General features: G+C 36.1%; 1 protein-coding gene and 1 long non-coding RNA gene across 2 annotated transcripts; one reads left to right on the top strand and one right to left on the bottom strand.

The window, feature by feature from the left end:
- Window positions 1-4,143: 4,143 nt before the first annotated feature.
- On the top strand, window positions 4,144-5,375 carry LOC146954906 (uncharacterized). Its single transcript, XR_015007274.1, has 3 exons — window positions 4,144-4,375; window positions 4,727-4,804; window positions 5,088-5,375. It is a non-coding gene; the product is annotated as an uncharacterized LOC146954906 (long non-coding RNA).
- Window positions 5,376-14,303: 8,928 nt separating this feature from the next.
- LOC146954905 (uncharacterized) lies at window positions 14,304-16,005 on the bottom strand. Its single transcript, XM_085746802.1, has 2 exons — window positions 14,413-16,005; window positions 14,304-14,324 (listed from the first exon to the last, which is right to left on the bottom strand). The coding sequence occupies exons 1-2, from the start codon at window positions 16,003-16,005 to the stop codon at window positions 14,304-14,306; spliced, it is 1,614 nt and encodes a 537-aa protein (XP_085602928.1).
- Between the last annotated feature and the right edge of the window lie 8,809 nt (window positions 16,006-24,814).

Below are 24,814 nucleotides of genomic sequence, written 5' to 3'. Positions count from 1 at the left end.
AACATCTTAACAACTTCAACTCGACTATGCAACTTCTACTTCTTAAATCATCTTAAATCATCTTAGACATCTTCATTATTCATGTGGTACCACCAGGGCATTAAGCCCTCTTCTCTAAGGTCATAAAGGACCTGTCGGGCTTTGAGCCCCCATCTCTAAGGTCATAAAGGATCTGTCGGGCATTAAGCCCCCATCTCTGACTATGCAACGACACAACTCTAATGCAACGACATAACTTTCGTACAACTTAGACAACTTCATGAACATCTATGACATCCTAACATCTTGACAACATAACATCTTAACAACTTGATGACTTCATAACGACTCGACGACTTAACAACTCTTATCATCTTAACGTCTTAACATCTTAACATCTTGACAATATATGGATCACATAAATAATTCATGTCATATCATAATATAACAATATCAAATGATAATAAACAACATCTTAAAACATTATATTCATTAATCATAAACAACTTCATATAACATCGTATTTAAACATCAACAATAATTCACTATGTATCTTTGTAAAAACATAATAAATTATCCACAACATATTTTCATGTCAAACCAAAGCTACTGGAAAGACATCACAAATATCAACAACTTTCATGTTTACAGCAAGGATCAATTCAAAACAGAAACATATGAACAAAACGCAAAAACATGAAACAGAGAATGTTGTCACCGTACAATTTCGCTAAGACCTCCCTGTAGTATTTTCATCATAACTCAAAGACCAAACATCATTTTCACGTCAAACCAAAGCCACTAGAAAGCTAACAAAATTATCTAAAACTATCATGTTTACTCCTAAGACCAATTCTGTACCGATCAATACCAGTTTTCATTTTAAATTCGGAAAAGTTGTGCTGAAAGTCCATAAAAATTCACTGTGACCTACGTGCAGTAATTTGACCATAACTCAAGTTCTATAAATCGTTTTGACGTGAGACCAACGACATTAGAAAGCTAACATCCATACCTACAACTTTTGTGTTTACACCTAAGACCAATTCCGCACCGATCAATACCAGTTTTAATATCAAAATTCGGGCAGAATACAGATTTTCTTCAAGTTTCACCTAATCTCATGGTGCTAACCTCAAAACTACTTCCAATAATCATCCTATGGATTATCTAAAGTTTGTACACAATTTCTACATCAATTCAGCAAGTTTTCATCATCTAATCATCAAATCTCTCTCAAAACCCTAATTCTCAAATTCTCACAAACTCTCCCCAACTTGTTAGATGCAATCTAATGATTTAACAACTTAATATTAATGCAAGATAGTCTCACCCTCACCTTAGATTAATTCCAGAATCAACATCAACGTTCTTCTTTCCTAAGGTATTCTCCTCTTCTCTTGACTTTTCTCTTCTCTTCTCTTCTTTCTTGTTCTCCTCTTTTCCAAAAAGCGGTTTAAGGTAAACTCTTTCCAACCTAAGCTTATCTATTTATAATACTAAAATATTCTTCCCAAATCTATTTAGGCCCAACAACTTATTCTTCTTTCTATTCTAACCCCCAAATCCACTCACACTAATAATCCTCATATTCTAATAAATAATATTTCTCTACTAAATATATAATAATACACCAAATAACAAATATATATCTATAACAATTAACAAATATATTATGCTAGTAAATACCAACATATAACATAACAAAATATCACTCAACAAAATATATTAACTAAATTATAAAAAGACATCTAATCTCAACAAATCATATATCCGTCTTATACATCATATAAATATATAAATATATTCTAAAACTAATTAAAATAATTAAATAAAAAGGAGGGCGTTACAACTCTCCCCAACTTAAAAGAATTTCGTCCTCGAAATTCAAGCACAATAGAAAATAAATTTAGTCATTACTTCTTCAAACAAAACACAAAAACCACATCAAGTTAGTCAGTTAAACATGATCACATAAAAAACATAACTACTAACTAGAAAACATGACGACACGACACAACGACTCATCTACTTGGCCAGACGGACCGACCTGCTCTGATACCAATTGTAACACCCCGTTTTCCCAACGTAAAAATTTCATAATTAAAAATCAGAGTAATTCAACTTTAACGGAATGCTACACTTCTTAAAAATTCATAAACTGAATAAATAGTAATTTATTCTTCAAAATCATTTAACATAAGTAATTCAAAACTTCGCAGCGAAATTAGTTCATTCAACATAAAAAGTCTTTGGCACGCAGACCTCATCATAAAAATCTCAATTCTTGTTCAACATTTATTCATAAAAATCCATAAGTAATACGTAAGGAATAGAAATAGAAGACATAATCTCATCTCGTTACGTATCAGAGCACCTAAGACACACTTGAGAGGAGTCCACTCACGACCGCAAGTAATCCTGGTTACCTGCAAGTTACCCATACGAAGAGCAACATTTCCAAGCAGAGGGGTGAGATTTCTCAAACAATAATATTAAGCATATAAATCATATAAAGTACATTCAACAACTTAAACATCTTATAATTCATTAATCATATCTAACAACTTAAACTTCCTTAACTAGTGTCATTAATCTTCTTATATTGGTTGTAAAACTATCTTAATAATAATCATAAACATCTTCATATATTATCAATTACTAATCTTAACATCATCCTATAACATCAAATAATAGTCTCCAACAATCATCACATAACATCAATATTAATCACAAACGTCACCACATTTCATCAAACATTATTTATAAGCATCAACACCTAATATCAAATATAATCATAAGCATCATCATGTAATTTCACATAAGTATTATTATCAAAACATAACATTACCGAAAACAACTTCATAATCAAATTCGTAATCAACTTCATATATCAACATAATCATACTTATTTCTAATATGAATAACATTGCTAACAATTTGTGCCAACCCTAATTCCTAATGATTTTGGCTCCAATGTATGGTGGCCTTTGATTTCAATCTATGCTAATCTCAACCGTTAATTTGGGCGCCAAACCTTTTGTATTATCTTGGTTCATTTCATTGGATTCACCTCATTATTGCACGCACAAGTCACAACACATAGCTGCAGATTCAAATACAATATAATCAAATTTGAAATCAGATAGTAGAAATTAAATTTCAAAGGAAGAGATAGAAATTTATTGGGAATACACGTAGAGTACAATTTCGAAGGGCTCAAGGGAGAATTTAATTTTTGTTCAATTTCCTATAAACCCTTCAATCTCACTCTCTTTCTCAAAGGCCTTTCAATCTCTAACAAACACAATCTGACGAAAATTAAACTTCATCTTTTTTCTCAACAAAAACCCTCAAAACTCATATCCTCACTTCCACCTTGATCTATCGAATCCAACCATTTCATTAGAAAAGGTGTTTGGCTTCATCCCAAAAATGGTCTTAGTATGAAGAGGTTGGGATCCCAAAAATGGTATGAAGATTGCTGTCGTGCGCAGATAAAATGGTATGAATCAATATTTTAATTGGTGAAAGCATTTTGAGTTTTGGAAAAAATCAATATATCATGAAAATTTGATTGTTTAGAATTTAAATATGAGCATATGACAATTAGTTTTCAAAGGTTTTTGGATGTTGGTTATTTTAAAAAATCAGCTGAATTTGATTGACATATCATATATTACAAAAAATTGATTGTAATTCTAATAGTTGCTTTGCTGCATTGTTCCTGAGAAATGTAATTTTCATTCATTAGTTGTTGATTAATATTATTTGTTGATTTGCACCTTTGATTGGAAATCATGTACATCTCTATCGTTATTTTTTGAATTTCCAATTAAGAATATCATCTGCTTTGCACTCTTCTATTCATCTTTCATATGTAAGCTTGCTGTTGGTTAGTGGATGAATATTGTCTCACATGAGCCTTACATGATTTGGTTTTGATGTGTGTCATGCTGATAGAATAATTTTATGTTACTTTCACTGGATTTGTTTTCTGTCATCCAACAATATTAACACTACTTATCTTAATTTTTTTACAACATCATTTTGTGTCATTCCACGGTCAAAGTCATGGTTGTATGTTTTGCATATGAAATCTAAGAATATAAGCATTAATAAATTAAATGATAAATGTACACATTACTTGAACATGCAGGTCGGGGAATCACTAGAGCAACTTGAGGCACTTATAATTTAGCAAGACTATTTGTGTGTCTTCTACCAGGGAATAAGAACAACGAAATATTTAGTGAGGGTAAGTATCTGAGAGAACGAAGGAAAATGAATTTTGAGAATACAATATTTTACTTCGAGGAGATGAGACTTCGAAAATAGAAGAGTATAAAATAACAGCAGCAGTTTTATAGCAAACCATGACCAACATTTTCTACAGGTTTTCATTTCCAAAATCTCAATGTCCCTTCATCTTTTGTGTTGCAGAGAGTTGTGCCTTCATTTTTTTTGTTCATTTCGATGACTCATTGCCTCCAAATATTTGATTTTATCCATTTCATTGAACCATGGTTGTTGATTGTAAGTTACTTTCAAATAAGATATTATGTACCATTGGTTGAAGTTCCTTTTTTTAAATATGTGTTGTGTTTTTATCAACATTGTTTATATGCATCTAAGCTTAGCAATTTGCAGGGAATTGAGAGGTTTTTGATTGTAAATTTTGTCCATTTGTTGTGTATATATATATTGTATGGAACTGGTGTTTATTTTATGCTATTTTTTTGTTCAGTGACATCAACTTAAAGGAGCTGAAGTAGAGCCTGAAATCCACTTGCCGTGAATACGTGATCTGATGCTCTACTTTCCTGTACGTGTATACTTGCTAGCATTTGCTACATCTTCTTTCACCAATTATCTTTTATTTGGATTGTATTGAATGATCTCCTTAATTTTTTTTCTTTCCAATCTGTTTATTTGTCTTTCAACTATAAACGAGAAGAAATGATATTGTTGTCAACTAATTATGTCATTCTACAAGTGGCTTGATGGCATAAGTACTATTCATTGAATTGCCTTTTGATTTAATCTAAAGTCAAATGTTGTATATGTGATACACGGATACTTAACTACATTTTTTGGCATCTTTGTAGATTTCCTTTGTAAAAGCAAGGATGTTATATGATCAAATCAAATGAACGCAAGGAGAAAATTGTTGGACCATGGTTTGTGCTTAATAAGTTCATGCATTGTGTGGGTTGCAGATGTAAGATTCATTAGCTTCTCAAATGATTTCTCTATATGGATTTGTTATTAATTGATCAATTTTTCAAACAACTTTTATCATTTTCAACTGTTTTGGGGGGCTAAGTATGTAAATGTGACTATGAGATAGTTTTTTTCCTGGTTTATAAGTTATATGTTACTTAGTTTTTATGCTATGCTGTGACTGTTCTGTTTTGACAAGCAGTGTACTCTTTGTACATTGTATTTGAATTTTGGCTGTTCCAAAAAAATTAATTTGTAGCATCTTTTTTAACAATGAATTTCTTTTAAACACGATTAAGACTACTATTTTTTTTATAAATGAAGAAAAAAATTGTAGCAATCTTGATGTTAGTACTTGGAAAAAATGTACATAACTAATCTATTTTATGTTCCGATATCATGTTGGATAATGGCTGCCATACATGAACTATTTATTAACATGTACATATATTGTGTGTTATATTCTACTATATTTTAATCCACACTATAAATGCCCGTGCGTCAGCACGGGGAGGGGGTCTAGTTATAACTCACGTAACATCTTATCATAAATCATTTGTCTTCATTCATCATAGCACTTCATTAATAACTTATCAACTTGATATCTTAACAACTTGACAACTTGACATCTCAACATCTTAACAACTTCGACTCGACTATGCAACTTCTACTTCTTAAATCATCTTAGACATCTTCATTATGCATGTGGTACCACTAGGGCATTAAGCCCTCTTCTCTAAGGTTATAAAGGACCTGTCGGGCATTGAGCCCCCATCTCTAAGGTCATAAAGGACCTGTCGGGCATTGAGCCCCCATCTCTAAGGTCTTAAAGGACCTGTCGGGCATTAAGCCCCCATCTCTGACTATGCAACGACACAACTCTAATGCAACGACATAACTTTCGTACAACTTAGACAACTTCATGAACATCTATGACATCCTAACATCTTGACAACATAACATCTTAACAACTTGATGACTTCATAACGACTCGACGACTTAACAACTCTTATCATCTTAACGTCTTAACATCTTAACATCTTAGCATCTTGACAATATATGGATCACATAAATAATTCATGTCATATCATAATATAACAATATCAAATGATAATAAACAACATCTTAAAACATTATATTCATCAATCATAAACAACTTCATATAACATCGTATTTAAACATCAACAATAATTCACTATGTATCTTTGTAAAAACATAATAAATTATCCACAACATATTTTCATGTCAAACCAAAGCTACTGGAAAGACATCACAAATATCAACAACTTTCATGTTTACAACAAGGATCAATTCAAAACAGAAACATATGAACAAAACGCAAAAACATGAAACAGAGAATGTTGTCACCGTACAATTTCGCTAAGACCTCCCTGTAGTATTTTCATCATAACTCAAAGACCAAACATCATTTTCACGTCAAACCAAAGCCACTAGAAAGCTAACAAAATTATCTAAAACTATCATGTTTACTCCTAAGACCAATTCTGTACCGATCAATACCAGTTTTCATTTTAAATTTGGAAAAGTTGTGCTGAAAGTCCATAAAAATTCACTGTGACCTACGTGCAGTAATTTGACCATAACTCAAGTTCTATAAATCATTTTGACGTGAGACCAACGGCATTAGAAAGCTAACATCCATACCTACAACTTTCGTGTTTACACCTAAGACCAATTCTGCACCGATCAATACCAGTTTTAATATCAAAATTCGGGCAGAATGCAGATTTTCTTCAAGTTTCACCTAATCTCATGGTGCTAACCTCAAAACTACTTCCAATAATCATCCTATGGATTATCTAAGGTTTGTACACAATTTCTACATCAATTCAGCAAGTTTTCATCATCTAATCATCAAATCTCTCTCAAAACCCTAATTCTCAAATTCTCACAAACTCTCCCCAACTTGTTAGATGTAATCTAATGATTTAACAACTTAATATTAATGTAAGATAGTCTCACCCTAAGTCTCACCCTCACCTTAGATTAATTCCTGAATCAGCAGCAGCGTTCTTCTTTCCTAAAGTATTCTCCTCTTCTCTTGACTTTTCTCTTCTCTTCTCTTCTCTTCTCTTCTTTCTTGTTCTCCTCTTTTTCAAAAAGCGGTTTAAGGTAAACTCTTTCCAACCTAAGCTTCTCTATTTATAATACTAAAATATTCTTCCCAAATCTATTTAGGCCCAACAACTTATTCTTCTTTCTATTCTAACCCCCAAATCCACTCACACTAATAATCCTCATATTCTAATAAATAATATTTATCTACTAAATATATAATAATACACCAAATAACAAATATATATCTATAACAATTAACAAATATATTATGCTAGTAAATACCAACATATAACATAACAAAATATCACTCAACAAAATATATTAACTAAATTATAAAAAGACATCTAATCTCAACAAATCATATATCCATCATATACATCATATAAATATATAAATATATTCTAAAACTAATTAAAATAATTAAATAAAAAGGAGGGCGTTACAAATGATGGTAGTTTTTTGGGTGTGTACTCGAAACTTGTGTTGTGGATGGTTTTCTTGGGAGCTGATTTTGTTTACTTTGTTGGCTATTGGACTGGTTAGGTTGTGATGTAATTATGTTGTATAATTTGTTTATGAACCTGGGTTGTAGGACCGTGAAATACATATGAAATATTTTATATTTTATATTTATGTATATGTTGTGTGATGTAATTGTTTTAATTTGTGTATTTGTTTAATTTGTGCATCTTTATTTAATTTTATGTTATTTCCAAAAAAAAAATCCCTCCTTGGACCCGTGATTTTTGTGAATTATTAATAATTTAATTATTGATATTTTTGTAAAGGTTAATATCTTTGAATATTGAGAAGGAGGAAATCAAAGATAGTTGTGAGGACAGCGGGATCGTCATCATGTGATGGCTATTTGAGTGATGTTTTTTTGTGTGTTGTCATTTCCAATGTCAGCCATCATGCCTTTTTCTGTACAGTTTATGTCATCTGAAATTATGTTTTTTAAGAATGTGTGGGATTGGGTGTACAGTGTAATTGTTGGGGCAGAATATGTGTTTGGATTCTGGTCACTATAGTTGAAAGTTCTTATTTGTATTAAGAGTTGAAATATCACTTTCTTCTTGGAGGTTTGAATGATGGATAACGATTTATTCATTTCCATTGGTCAGCTATCTTCTATGTTTTCTATCTTCATCATGATCCTTCTATCGTATGAAATTATTGTAGAGTTTATATATTCATTGAGAGAGATAGGCAGTGTGGTGGATGGATTTCAAATGTTATTTCATGAGTGTGGTAATTTTTCTGGAAGGTATTTCTGTTTTTTTTTTGACGTGTATGGAGTATACTAAGAATTTGTTTTTTACTTTATCTTCTATCTTGTTAAAGTTTATTTTTAATAGGTAGGTTATTTTTAAAATAGTATTTTTATCTTAGATTATAATTATTGTGTATTATTTTGTTATTGTTTGTTTTTAAATACATATAAAATTGACTCTTATATGGTCTACATAGGTTTTTATTGTGAGAAGGATGCAGGTAGAGTATTGGTAAGGAAGGGTGAGGACAATCATTTTGGAACTAGAAATGGTTGTGGTAGCACTTGCTTGGCTCCTCCAGTGGATAAGCACCTTATGCTTAATCACACATGTCAAGTTTGATTTTTGTCTCTGCAGATTGCAATATCAAGTTTTTTTTTTTTTTTACTAATTGCAATATCAAGTTTATTACTTAAATATTGAATGAATTTTTTTAAAGGAAACTTTGAATCCACTTTGATGCGCTAGAGTATGGTTTTCTTTTGTGGTCTTGGTTTTTTATATTTTCGTTGTGTTTTTTTTTTTTTTTTTAAAAATGCTTTAGTTTTTGGAATTGTGTGGACATTTACATCTAAAATTTATTCTTGTCAAATGTTGTAAATTTGTTGTTTTTTATTGAAAAATATCATTAGAATTTAAGAATTAGATGAAATTTATTTAGAGTAGTGGTATTTGAACAGCCATTTGAGACAATTTTTGATGACAATTTCTTTTTTCTATCTTTTCATTGGTTAAAATGTAACGCCCACTTTGATAGTGTCTAGAATGATCAAAAGTGCGTTAAAACTGATATTGGATACATTAATTTTTTACAATATAACTTGTCATCAAAACACAACTTCAACAACCAAAGTCTTATAATACATCATTCTTCATAGAAGTTTGTCGTACAAATCTAATTATACATCCACAATACAACATGTGCTAATAATTATACATATGCATCAACTACTTCACACCAAGATAAAGTCCTTGCAAGCATGCTATTCCTGCACCTTTTCTTTACCTCTACTGCGGGAAACCTGAGAACCTGAACAAATAAGGAGAGGGATGAGACATAATGCCTCAGTGAGTTCTATCTAACCCTAGCTAGTGATAACCTCGGGGAAAATCTATGGTTACCACGTGTCTACTTTACAACCTGACGGTTGATTATACGTGTGTGTGGGTTGCTTTCCTAGACGGTAGTGCATGCTAGACCCGTCGTAGGTTCAACTTACTTGTTATAGTCTCAATATCTCTAAATATGACATCGCGGTTAAGGGGTAAATCTAAGACCGCTTTACCAAGTTACTCTCTAAGCATCGAGGTCTTTACATATGTCACATTACTAAGTCGTACGATTAGGGGACAACCTAGAATCGTCATCGACAAAACTATCTTTAACTATTCTAATCTGAAGCTTAACGTATCTGACGTCATCTCATAGTCAACAATAAATGATATAAGAGTTAGCGTGGAACAATAGCAATATCTGGATTCATTTTATGGAAAGCCCCGGGGTGGAGTAAACCCGAGCGCAAACCCTATCTGCTCGATGGAAACCTATCTAAGGTAACCACCGGAACTCCCTAGTGACGTGTGGGTCCCTTACGGCTATTCCCGTTTCACCTAATGGAAACCTCTTGAAACCAACCTAGTGTGATCACAAGAGACACGGCACAGTTATGTTATTAAACATTCTTAGTGAAAAGATATCTAATCGTATCACAATCTATCATTCATCGTCTAAATGATGCTATTCTATTCTCGACAAACTATGTCGAGTCTCTATGTTTCTTCCCTTGATAAACTATTACTGTCCCTTTCACATTCAAGTGATTTGCTCACGAGAAATCCCTAATGATTATGTTATGATTGCCATGACTTTTAATTCGAGAATCGTTACGTGTTAGATGCATTGCCTAGATGTCGTTTTGGGGTTATAAGATTGTAAAACGATGAAAGAAATACTTCGGAACGCACCACCGACCCGAGGAAGGGCCAAAAGGCCAAAATTAAGTTGGCCACTCCAGAGGGCTGCGCTATTAGCGCCCCTGGGGCGTGGCTTTTCTGGGGAGCTACGCTATTAGCGTAGGATTTCGCTAATAGCGTAGTTCTTCGGGCCTGTGGTACCAAAATTGTAATTTTTGACCCAAAACGCATCCTAATGCTTCCTGCAATGCACCAAAACATCCAGCAACATACTAAAGCAATAAACAACATATTTCATGGCAACCTTAACAAATAATCATCAAGAATTAGCTTTGAAGTTCATAAACACATCTAGCACAATCAAAGCTTACACACCAAGAAAACTCAAACCAAAGGAAGGTTTTTCTAACTAAGAACTCACCTTGCCCAAAAGAAATATGATTCAAGTGTTTCTAGCTTAAACCAAACCCTAGGTAGACAAGAATCAAAAGAGAGAGCTTGCTTCTATAATCTTTAAGTGTTTTCCATCAAGAACCTCCTATCCCTTTCCATGATGCTTGCCTCCAGGAATTAACACAAAGAGTGGATGATTATTGAGGGGAGATTGGGCCGAAATTTTAAAGAGAAGGGAGAGAGAAATATTTGTTGGAAACCTAGAGAGAGAAAGTTCAAAAGAAAATGAATATTTTGGGACCTTTTGTCCTTAAATACCCCTCAAGTTCAAATTCCAATTACGCCCCTAAATTCAGACGCGCACTTTCTTTCGTTAACTGATATTACTCGCAACATAAATGAATGGGGTATTACACTCTACCCCCCTTAAAAAATTTCGTCCTCGAAATTTAGAATTTACCTGAAAACAAGTGCGGATACTGCTTCAACATTTCTGATTCTAGTTCCCACGTAGCTTCACCATCCGGTGAACCTTTCCATACTACCTTCACTATAGGAATTTCCTTGCTTCTGAGAGATTTGACATCACGGTCCACTATCATGTCTGGTTCCGGCTGAAATGTCAAATCTGATTTCAATTCTATAGAATCCAATTCAACTGGTTGGAAAGGATCCGGTACATACTTCTTCAGTTGGGACACGTGAAACACATCATGTATACCTGACATAGCTGGAGGTAAAGCTAATTGATAAGCCACCGGTCCGATACGCCTGAGTATCAAAAACGGTCCTACATACCTAGGACACAATTTCTTAATCTTGAAAGTACCCCTCAAACCTAATTTGGGAGTAACTTTCAGGAATACATGATCACCTTCATTGAACTCTAAAGGCCTTCGTCGATTGTCCGCATAACTCTTTTGACGACTTTGAGCTATCCTCATCTTTTCCTGTATCGATTTAATCTTCAAGGTTGTCTCTTGAATGATTTCTGGTCCAAGAATACTCTTATCTCCTACCTCAGCCCAACATAAAGGAGTTCTACACTTCCTACCATACAAAGCTTCATAAGGTGCCATCCCAATACTAGAGTGGTAGCTATTGTTGTAGGAAAACTCTATCAAAGGTAAGTGATGATTCCAACTTCCACCATCTTCCAATATGCAAGCGCGTAACATATCTTCTAAGGTCTGGATGGTTCTCTCTGTTTGTCCATCAGTCTGTGGATGATGAGACGTACTCAGCTTCAAGCGAGTCCCCAAAGCCCTTTGGAAAGCCTTCCAGAAGTGTGAGGTGAAAATGGGATCTCTATCCGACACGATACTCACTGGAACACCGTGTAACTTAACTATTTCTGAAATGAACAATTCTGCATACTGAGAGGTTTTGTAGGTAGACTTAACCGGTAAGAAATGAGCCGACTTGGTTAATCTATCCACGATTACCCAAATGGAATCATGTCCCTTCTGAGTACGAGGTAAGCCTCCCACAAAATCCATAGATATCTGCTCCCATTTCCACTGAGGAATCTCTAGCGGTTGTAGCAACCCCGCTGGTCTTTGATGTTCAATCTTAACTTGTTGGCACACCAAGCATCTAGCTACAAAGTCAGCAATATCTGATTTCATTCCAGGCCACCAGTAATCTCTCCTTAGATCGCGATACATCTTGGTAGCACCAGGATGAATCGAGAAACTACTCTTGTGTGCTTCTTCTAAAATCATCCTTTTGAGTTCTGCGTCATTCGGTACACAAATTCTTCCTTCGAATAAAATTGCCCCATCCGAAGCTATAGAATATTCTGGATGACTAATTCTCCTTCGTAATTCACCATCTGTCTCCTGTGCTTGCACAATTCTCCTTCGTAATCTCTCCTTAGATCGCGATACATCTTGGTAGCACCAGGATGAATCGAGAAACTACTCTTGTGTGCTTCTTCTAAAATCATCCTTTTGAGTTCTGCGTCATTCGGTACACAAATTCTTCCTTCGAATAAAATTGCCCCATCCGAAGCTATAGAATATTCTGGATGACTAATTCTCCTTCGTAATTCACCATCTGTCTCCTGTGCTTGCACAATTCTTGACCGCAAGTCACAAGTGATTTCTAATCTGTGTAACCAAATACCATCAACATCCTCTGTGGCTTCAAGGTTAAGGTCTCGAATTTCCTCGTGCAACTTACAAACATGCATTTTTACTTCGGCTTGGATCAAGGCTTTACGACTCAATGCATCCGCTACAACATTGGCTTTTCCTGGGTGATATTTCAATTCGAAATCGAAGTCCTTTAGGTATTCCATCCAACGCCTCTGCCTCATATTCAGATCCCTCTGATCAAACAAGTACTTCAAGCTCTTGTGATCACTAAACAACTCAAATTGTGCTCCATACAAATGATGTCTCCAACTCTTCAAAACAAACACTATGGCTGCCAATTCTAGATCATGGGTGGGATAGTTTTCTTCATGAATCTTGAGCTGCCTAGATGCATAAGCTATCACATTATTTTCTTGCATGAGTACTCCTCCAAGTCCTTTAGACGATGCATCACAAAACACCACATATCTCTTCTCCGGGTCTGGTAGAGTCAAGACTGGTGCTTGTGTTAACTTCTTCTTCAGAGTCTTGAAACTCTTCTCACATTCTTCATCCCACTCAAAAGGTACATCTTTCCTTGTGAGTCGTGTTAATGGTAAAGCAATCTGGGAAAACTTCATAATGAAACGGCGATAATAACCAGCTAGTCCCAAAAAGCTTCGAACTTCTGACACATTCTTTGGTCTAGTCCAATTCTGAATGGCCTCTACCTTCGACTGATCCACTGCTACACCTCCCTGAGAAATAACATGACCCAGAAATCTGACTTCCGTTAGCCAAAACTCACATTTACTGAACTTTGCATACAATTTCTTCTCCCGAAGAATGTCTAATACTGTTCTCAAATGTTGAGCATGTTCCTGCGGGTTCTTGGAATAAACCAAAATGTCATCAATGAAAATAATGACAAACTGATCTAGATATGGCTGAAAAATCCGATTCATATAGTCCATGAAAACTGCTGGAGCATTAGTTACACCGAATGGCATGACCAAAAATTCATAGTGCCCGTATCGTGTTCTGAAAGCCGTCTTGGACACATCTGAAGACTTGATACGAATCTGATGGTATCCCGATCTGAGATCAATTTTCGAGAACACTGACGCTCCCTTGAGTTGATCTAACAAGTCATCAATCCTTGGTAAAGGATACTTATTCTTTATGGTCACCTTATTCAGCTGGCGATAATCAATACACAACCTCATGCTGCCATCCTTCTTCTTGACTAACAATACAGGTGCACCCCAAGGAGACACACTAGGCCTGATGAAATGCTTCTGAATAAGCTCCTCTAACTGGGTTTTCAATTCTTTGAGTTCTAGGGGGGACATTCTATAAGGCGCTACTGATACTGGCTCTGCTCCTGGAATCAAATCAATTGAAAACTCAATTTCTCTTTCGGGAGGTAAACTTGTGATATCTGCCGGAAAAACATCCAAATACTCACTGACAATTGGAATGTCGCTAGGACTTAAATCTGTTTCTGGAGTCACAGTGAGCATCACATAGAATCTCTTATCTTGAGCACAGATAAACCGAGCCATCTGATATGTGTGCTTAATCAATTCTGACAAGGCTACTCCTTCCACTGTATCACTAGTTGGCATATAGATACTCTTTTCTGCGCACCCTATATATACATGATTTGCTGACAGCCAATCCATTCCCAAAATCACATCAAGTTGTTTCATCGGAAGACATACTAAATCTATATAATAAGTCTTGCTAGACACAGTGATAGGACAATTCTCACATACATAATTAGCTACGACTCCTCCATCGGTGGCCGTAGTCACCATCATAGGGGGCTTTAGTAATGAAACGGACAATTGAAGAGTTTCCACACATTGAAAAGAAATAAAGGAACGTGAGGCACCACAATCAAACAAAACTCTAATGGGATTCTGACCAAGAAAACACATACCGCCGATCAAGTCTTCATTCTCCCGAGCCTTCTTCCCATCTAGTGAGTACACCCTTCCTCTAGTCATTGTAGTGCTTGCTCCCTTGCCTTTGTCTCCTCTATTTGGACAATTTGCCATGTAATGTCCCGTCTGGCCACAAGCGTAACAAGAGTTGTCACCCAGCTTACATTCCCCCGTATGAGCTTTTCCACATTTCTTACAAGTTGGATAGGATCTGAAAGAACCCGACTGTTTACCCCTCTGAGGAGACCCCTTTGGCTTCAACTTCTCATGATGTTTATCAACAAAACTACCTCTTCTTCTATCGAAAGCAGTGGTACCTTCTTTAGCAGCTCTGTCAAAACCTCTTTCAGCTTCCAAGCTATTATGTACCATCTCATCAAAGTTTGTCAACCTCTGTTGACTGACCACCGCATACAACTCGCCCCTCAAAGCATGCTTATAATGATTAACCTTCCACATTTCATTACCAGCATACTCATTGTGAGTTGAGTAATGAGATAACTCCTCGAACTTCTTGGTAAAATCTGTCACGGACATATTACCCTGTTTCAAGTGAAGAAATTCTTGCTCTTTTCTGACCTTGAATGTCATAGGAAGGTACTTCTCCTTCATAACTTGCTTAAAATTCTCCCAATTCAACTCTAGCCCATTAGCCTCCATCCTACGCCGAGCAGTTTCCCACCAATCCTGGGCTGCACCCCGGAATTGATTAGTTGCAAAGATCACCTTATCTTCCTCGGTACAGTTGGCCATAAGGAAAATCTTTTCCATGTGCTTAATCCACCTCTTAGCCTCTGGTGGTTCACCACTACCATCGAACTCTGGAGGATGGTTCCGATTGTACTCTCGGAAAGCTAGGTTCCCCACAACTGGAGGTGGAGGATGTTGTTGATGCACTCCTGGACCTTGTTGCATAGCTGCAGCCCACTGCTGATGGGATTGAGCGTTCTGCTGGATCTGTTGTTGCATCATTTGCATCATCTGCTGATTCTGCTGCATCAACTGTGCCCACATCTGAGCACTAGGATTCTCATTCTCCTCATCATTCTGATTACCCCTTGGCCGGCCTCGTCCTCGTCCTCTTCGCGCTCCGGACATTCCCGCTCTAACTGCCATATTTAAGTCAAAGTGATCAATTTCAACCAAATATAACAATGAGGACAATATCCTAAACTCGAAAGAACAACTCCTTGGATTGTAATATTAATGACCCAAGGCACGATCTGGAACGACCTGCTCTGATACCAATTTGTAACGCCCACTTTGATAGTGTCTAGAATGATCAAAAGTGCGTTAAAACTGATATTGGATACATTAATTTTTTACAATATAACTTGTCATCAAAACACAACTTCAACAACCAAAGTCTTATAATACATCATTCTTCATAGAAGTTTGTCGTACAAATCTAATTATACATCCACAATACAACATGTGCTAATAATTATACATATGCATCAACTACTTCACACCAAGATAAAGTCCTTGCAAGCATGCTATTCCTGCACCTTTTCTTTACCTCTACTGCGGGAAACCTGAGAACCTGAACAAATAAGGAGAGGGATGAGACATAATGCCTCAGTGAGTTCTATCTAACCCTAGCTAGTGATAACCTCGGGGAAAATCTATGGTTACCACGTGTCTACTTTACAACCTGACGGTTGATTATACGTGTGTGTGGGTTGCTTTCCTAGACGGTAGTGCATGCTAGACCCGTCGTAGGTTCAACTTACTTGTTATAGTCTCAATATCTCTAAATATGACATCGCGGTTAAGGGGTAAATCTAAGACCGCTTTACCAAGTTACTCTCTAAGCATCGAGGTCTTTACATATGTCACATTACTAAGTCGTACGATTAGGGGACAACCTAGAATCGTCATCGACAAAACTATCTTTAACTATTCTAATCTGAAGCTTAACGTATCTGACGTCATCTCATAGTCAACAATAAATGATATAAGAGTTAGCGTGGAACAATAGCAATATCTGGATTCATTTTATGGAAAGCCCCGGGGTGGAGTAAACCCGAGCGCAAACCCTATCTGCTCGATGGAAACCTATCTAAGGTAACCACCGGAACTCCCTAGTGACGTGTGGGTCCCTTACGGCTATTCCCGTTTCACCTAATGGAAACCTCTTGAAACCAACCTAGTGTGATCACAAGAGACACGGCACAGTTATGTTATTAAACATTCTTAGTGAAAAGATATCTAATCGTATCACAATCTATCATTCATCGTCTAAATGATGCTATTCTATTCTCGACAAACTATGTCGAGTCTCTATGTTTCTTCCCTTGATAAACTATTACTGTCCCTTTCACATTCAAGTGATTTGCTCACGAGAAATCCCTAATGATTATGTTATGATTGCCATGACTTTTAATTCGAGAATCGTTACGTGTTAGATGCATTGCCTAGATGTCGTTTTGGGGTTATAAGATTGTAAAACGATGAAAGAAATACTTCGGAACGCACCACCGACCCGAGGAAGGGCCAAAAGGCCAAAATTAAGTTGGCCACTCCAGAGGGCTGCGCTATTAGCGCCCCTGGGGCGTGGCTTTTCTGGGGAGCTACGCTATTAGCGTAGGATTTCGCTAATAGCGTAGTTCTTCGGGCCTGTGGTACCAAAATTGCAATTTTTGACCCAAAACGCATCCTAATGCTTCCTGCAATGCACCAAAACATCCAGCAACATACTAAAGCAATAAACAACATATTTCATGGCAACCTTAACAAATAATCATCAAGAATTAGCTTTGAAGTTCATAAACACATCTAGCACAATCAAAGCTTACACACCAAGAAAACTCAAACCAAAGGAAGGTTTTTCTAACTAAGAACTCACCTTGCCCAAAAGAAATATGATTCAAGTGTTTCTAGCTTAAACCAAACCCTAGGTAGACAAGAATCAAAAGAGAGAGCTTGCTTCTATAATCTTTAAGTGTTTTCCATCAAGAACCTCCTATCCCTTTCCATGATGCTTGCCTCCAGGAATTAACACAAAGAGTGGATGATTATTGAGGGGAGATTGGGCCGAAATTTTAAAGAGAAGGGAGAGAGAAATATTTGTTGGAAACCTAGAGAGAGGAAGTTCAAAAGAAAATGAATATTTTGGGACCTTTTGTCCTTAAATACCCCTCAAGTTCAAATTCCAATTACGCCCCTAAATTCAGACGCGCACTTTCTTTCGTTAACTGATATTACTCGCAACATAAATGAATGGGGTATTACATAAAATTATTGGAGAGAAATATGTAGAGAGAATAAAATGATAGTGTGAATATGAGAGAACAATTTATCAAAAAGTTGTCATAAATTCGTTGTGCAAATATCATTTCTTATTTATTTAAATATCATTAGAATTTTTTTTTTAGGTCATGGATTTCTGTAAATTTCAAAAAATTTATTTATTTTTTCATTGTATCGTCCTTTTGATATTTTATAATATATATATATATATCATTGTGTTTTGTTTTGTGGTTGCACCTTGTGTGTTTTATAGTTGATATTTTATTTTCCATTTTTTATATCATCTGATGCTTTGATGTGCTATAGCCGGCGTTTATTATTTCGTAGTGGTTGGCTGATAGATGTTTCACATTTGTTGATTGATTTGTTTGTGGATTTGGTTGTCAAATCTTTTGGATATTCACAGGATAACTATTTTTAATTTATTGTTTTTATGTTTTGATTTGTATTCGCAGGTAGCAGTTCTATTGGTTATTTTGTGGTTATTTTGTTTTTTTAATTAATTTTTGAATTTTTCCATTTTGTTTCTGCAACAAATTTCATTTGTAATGTGTTTTTGTTTTTTAGATTATTTAAAATGGTATTTATTTGTTTGCAATGATGATATTTTATGTTAATTTTATATTGGAAACCCAAGTTTTAATAAACAGGTGGTTGTATGTCAATGTTATAGTATTATTTATTTTTTGGGTTTGGTGTTTTGTGATGTGATTGTTTGTTTGTTTTTTATATTATTTTTCGTAATCATTGCATGTTGTGGATTCTCTGGAGTTTGTGGATTTTGTAAATTTATTTGTGATAATATACTATGTATTTTTTTCTTTTGTTGTGTTGATTTTTATTAAAGTTATTAATTAATCAATGTGTTGTAGAAATTTTTAGGTCAAATTTGAAAGTTCCCTCCAAAATATTGGTTTTGAATTTTATAATCTTATTTGTTGGATTTTTTTTTTACGTTTAACATTTGTTTAAGTTATAATTTAAAATAATTGGGACATTGGTGTTTAGTGTATTGTGTTTGTTTATATATATTGTATATACTTGTGTGTTGTGTTTTTGTTTATTGTTTATTTCTTTTGTTTATTCTGGCTATTGAGTAAGGTAGTGGTTTGCATGTAAAATCCAAAGGGTTGCATTTTATTTTATATGTTATCATAAATACTTAGTTACTGTTTTGTGTCTATTAATTTATTGTTTTACTTGCTATATTTTCGTAGATATGGTAGGATCTTCCGGCTTTTCATCGTTGGTACCAAGTGTTGTTGATTTTGACTCTTTTATTGGTGAATGTGTGGTTAAGAATTTAAAAGAACTCTTTGAAATGGTCAGCACTGGATCATTAATTGTTCCAGTTTCTTATAAAGGCATAGCTGAGGGAATAGACATGTGGTATTCTGATTCTGGTTCTGATTTACATCCTAGGTATTATATTTATTGTCAAGTTGTCTCTTTAGTTTTGGTCATATTTGCATGCATTTATACCATTTTCTGTCACTTTCACTGTTATGCGAATTTTAAAGTGGTACGTGTAGAAGTTTCAAACCCTTGGTGCTATGTATAATAATTATTGATTGAATTTTTATTTCTTTGGCGTTTTTTATTTTTTTGTTTGATTCTATTTCATGTTACTAGGTTTCGTATTAAGTGATAGACGTTTGGCAAGTGCACCAAATACTATCGAAGTAGTAAAAATATCGTTCCCACGAGGACTGTTTTTAATCTCAATAATTCAACTACGTTGTATTTTAGGATGTATAAAGGTTATTTTGATTTGCCACTAGGCAGTAGATTGGTTTGATTGCATAAAAAATAATTGCTAAAAATAAATTGGTTTTCAAGAATAAGAGAGAGATGAGTTTAGGTCTTTCGAATCATCTATGTTCCCCTAATTGTTATGTTGCACCTATTCGTATGAATGATCTTCTAATCCCACGATAGTTAACAAAATAGTCCTAATCAATCCCTTGAGTTAGGACCCTCTCCTTAAACTACAGCCCCTAATCCCTTAGGTGGTCTAATAATCTTTGAAGGTTTAAAGCACGTTAACCTAACATCACTAATAAACGATTATCCATTCCTAGACTAACCATGTTTATTAGAACAATTCAATAGGTCTAAGTAGAAAGCTATGGTCAGTAGTCATTCATTCTCACAAAATCATATTTATATTTGATCAGGATATAAAAAGCATTAAGAACAATTGAATTGAATAAAGACTAGAATATCATTCACAATAAATAGAGTTTCACAACATAATATCTCAATTAGGGTTACAACGAATCATCTCAGACCTAACCTCTAATGGATTTAGCTACTCATAATAATGTTTACAAATAACATAATCATTAGAGGTAATAAAACATACACAAAGTGGTTGGAAGATGAAGAAATCGTCCTCCTGGTCCTCCTTGTAGTTGTAAAATCGCACTTGGCTCTCTAGAATTCGTAACCCCTGTTTTTGGAATAGACTTCAGCATAAATAGGCACAGAATATCGCCCAAATCGTGTCACGTTTTAAGTGAATCGTGACACGTTTTTACCTTCTGGAGCAAGAAACTGAATTAGGGTTTCACCAAATCGTGTCACGTTTTACCAATCGTGACACGTTTTCCTAATGTCGAAACAAGGCTTCTTGTGCTTCCCAAATCGTGTCACGTTTGTACCAAATCGTGACACGTTTTATTTCTTTGCGTTTCCTTCAGTTTTTCTGCTCTTTTTGCTGCATAAGTCTTCTGTGAACTCCTTTTTGTGATGAAAATACATATAAAATTACGTAATGACAAGGTGTCATCACAACCCCAAACTTAAACCATTCCTTGTCCTCAAGGAATTTACTTGCAAAGCTGACAATCGACAGTGAAATAACAATTACCTATTCAAGCAGTAGTACCCAAAAGTTCAACACCTTACTAGCTAATGATGAGCTAGTTTGACTTGTATGCATCCACCACTTCACAACTCCACGCAAATATTTGAAATAGGGTTCTACCAGTCGACATGCAGATCTACATATTACCATACGCTTGAAAAGTTTCTAAACATCAATCAAAGTCAATATCATTACACACTTTTGAGGTCTTTAGGGTTATAACGGGGCTTAGGTGAAAGGTGGGACATATTTGGATAAGTAGGCTACACAAAATTAGAGTTAGGCATTCCTACGGAAGTTAAAGAACAAATTCAATCCTACGATCATTCACCTTGTGGAATAACAATCAATGCAAAGGTACTAGAGAATATTTATAACTTTTAGGGACAATCGAGTTTGAAGTTACTCACATGTTTCAAAGTTTGGTCCCTTTTTCATCATTCATTTCATCTTTTTTTTTTTTTTTTCATACATCAATTTTTTTGAATGTATTTTTGCCTTTTGCATGACAATTCTTTTTCTTTTTGTTCTCTTATTCTCTAGTACCCCCACCCCAAACTTAATTGGTTGCAAATTCCAATAGCAACCCCAAACTTAATTTTAAGCAACATTCTACAATGCCTAACTCAGAAAAACAATAAGGGACAAGTCCTAAAAGTCTCTAAGTTTGTAATGTAGTTTGTCACCGAACAAAAAGTTCTAATCCTACCGGCTCAAAGGGGCTAAGAAAAGGATAAAGTTTAACAATTATAGTCAGGGTAGGCTTCAAAAGGCTCACAGGACCAAGCACTTTTGCCTCAGTGTGTAATTAACAAAGACCAATCAATAATAGAGAAACAATGCAAGTTCTAGAAATGTAGTTGCATGGAAAACTAAGCTAAATATAAGTAAATTGAAAAACAAAATATGGCAATGAACCTTATGGCTGAGATTTCTGGGAGTATGTGACTACCTAGCAACGCCGTACACTTCGCCTTTGAAAACCAAGTCACTCCTCCTTTTGAACTTTTGGAATACCACTTGAACAACTATTTGTTATCAAACTGTAAAAAGTCAACTAAACAAACAAATTCATCAATAATAAACAAGTGCAGGAATAATTACATAAACGGGGGGAATAAAACCGAGTTAAACTTAATTAAAAGCAATAAAAATTGTTTGAACATAAAATTAAAGTTACATAACCAAAGTGCTGAAACAAAAAAACAGAAAAATAAAAATAGGTGGGCCATCAGTAGCCCACTCAATCCTGCATCTGGTCCTCCGGAATCCAAGTGTTGGGGTCCTCCTCTGCATAGGTATCCTCCCCAAAGTGCTGCCTAGACTGAGCTCCACCAGCAGCAAAGTCAGCTCGGATCTCCTGCTCTCTATCCTGAGCTCGACCTCTGGTGACATCAAAGTAGTGGTCCATAGCCTCCTCGGACCCATCAAAGCGCTCGAAAGACCCAGTCATCTTCCTCCTGTTGAGGCAGACCGCCTCAGTGAACTCCTGACCAAACCTCGGACGGTTCCAATACTCCTGATCTGACACCTCATTCATCCAGTTGGCATGGCCGAACATGTAGTCCAGCATCATAGGATGAATAGGTGCATAGGCACCCTGCTGGCTGCTCCCCTCTCCAGCAAAAGTCTGACTCTGAGGTGGTGGCGGTGGCTGTTGTGGTGGTGGCGGCTGTGGCTGTCCTGCTGCTGCTGCCTCGGCACCCATGATAGTCTGCATGCGGTCATGATAATCCTTGACAAAGCCATCCATGTAAGTGTCGGTGATGGGCTTCATCATTGCTGCACTCAAATCATTAGCAAACAAATCGCACTCCTCCTCCTCACAAAGCCAATTGATAAGGCTCAAATGAGGGAGTGCCTTCTTGGTACCTGAAGCAAACATATAGATATTGTCGGCAATTAACTCACCAACATTGATGGGTGTACCATCAAGAATAGCAGACAGCGTCAACAAGCGGGGCAGTGGAATCTCTGAAGTACAAGAAGTGCCCTCAATAGTTTGCACCACAAAAGATGCCCACGCCTTTGCATGGGGCTTGAAGTCAGCCCTCAACAGCATATGTGACCCTCCATGCCACTTAGCACCTTCAACACAAATCTGCATTAGCAACTCCTCCCACCTTTCATCATCCCAATTCTTGCACTCCTCCATCCTCCTCTTCACATCACAAATCTCCGGTGGCACAATCTCCAGCAACTGATTAATCCTTTCCGGGCTATAGTCTATCTCCTTCCCCCTCACATAGGACACATACTTCCTCCCCATATACCTAGCATTAGAATAGAATTCTATCCCAATGGTTTTGTTGGCCTGCTCGAAAATCATACTAACAAGGGACTCCCACCCTCTCTCAGTGATCACTTGATGGAACTCAGGGTTGGAGATGAGTTTGGTGAAATCAAAACCTCTCTCCGGGATCACCCTATAGCCTCGGATGTCCTTGAAACGGTCACGGGCAGCAGTATTATAAAACCGGTGGTTGATGGACGGTGGGGGTGCGGTGTTAGGGCTAGGTTTGACAGGTTGTTTTCGTTTGGGGGCTATTTTGGCCTTTTTGGCTGGTTGGGATGTGGCTTGGGACTTGCCTTTGTTGCGGGTCTCAACCATGGTTAGGGTTAGGATTTAGAGAAGAAACAAAACTGGATATTAGGGTTAGGGTTAAGATGGAGATAATTGGTTTGGTTGTTTGTTGGTGATGATGAAGGTGTATGGTAATGGTTTGGTGATTAGAAGATGAAAAGATGAAGATTTTTGGTAGAAAAGGGTTAGAAAATCGTAGGTTAGGGTTCTGGGAAAATTTTGGCAGAGTTTGGCTACTTTTGGAAGTGAATGGAATGAAAATCGTGTTGGATATATTTATAGGCTGGGAAAATCGTGCCACGTTTTGCCAAAAACGTGTCACGATTTTGTTTTGTAACGGTTAAATTTTTGAAACTGCTATAATCGTGTCACGTTTGGGCTAAACGTGTCACGATTTGTCATTTTTGAAAATTTTCTTGCCCAGAAATCGTGTCACGTTTTGGCCAACGTGTCACGATTTCCAATTGTCGAATTGCACCAATTTGAGACTTAGAAAAATTTTTAGGTGCCAAAATTCGTGTCACGATTTCAGCATCGTGACACGTTTTCTGGAAATGTCGAAAGGCACCCTTTTTTTACTTAGAAAAATTTCTGTGAGGAGCTTCAGAGGGGGCAAATCGTGTCACGTTTGGCCCAAAACGTGTCACGATTTGCACAGTATTGGAAAACAACAAATTTTCTTCCTCTGTTCGTTTCAGCAAAAAATCTTTTTGTATTTTTGAATATTTGAAAGCAATAAAAAGGAAATAAGAAATACTACCTGAAATCTAAATGTGGGTTGCCTCCCACCAAGCGCTTCTTTACCGTCACTAGCTTGACTCATGACGACCCCTAAGGATTAGTTGATGTGGCTCCCTCTTCATTGTTTTGGAGTCCTCCTTCACGGTACCGTTTCAGCTTTTGTTCCTTACCCTTGAAAGTTCCTTGTGCACCAGACTTCTTGATGTCTATAGCTTCATCAACAGGCTTGTTTCTTGCCATCCCTTCGTCACAGTACCTCCTAATTCTTTCCAGAGTATCAGAGAGAGTTGAATGCATACACCATCGAAAAGCAGCCGGCCCATTACGCATCCCATAGGGAATCCTTCTATAAGCCAATTTACCACCTGGACCAGTGGTAGTAGTCTTTATTTCATTTTTACCAGTTGTCAATCCCCCATACTTGTTGTCACGGATGTCTCCTGATGATTGTTGGTGCATCTGTTCTTTGCTTACTTCCA

This window comes from Medicago sativa, chromosome 1 (genome assembly GCF_051527215.1).
Source record: "Medicago sativa cultivar Bolivia chromosome 1, Bolivia_mono, whole genome shotgun sequence".
Taxonomy (NCBI): Eukaryota; Viridiplantae; Streptophyta; class Magnoliopsida; order Fabales; family Fabaceae; genus Medicago; species Medicago sativa.
This window is presented reverse-complemented; position numbering and strand designations above follow the sequence as displayed.

What these genes read in the sequence shown, in the direction of transcription:
- LOC146954905 (XM_085746802.1), bottom strand. Translation starts at nt 16,005, where the DNA reads ATGGCAGTTAGAGCGGGAATGTCCGGAGCGCGAAGAGGACGAGGACGA. An exon ending in GTCCTAGCGACATTCCAATT is followed by an intron (nt 14,325 to 14,412) that starts GTCAGTGAGTAT and finishes ATTTGATTCCAG; the next exon opens with GAGCAGAGCCAGTATCAGTA.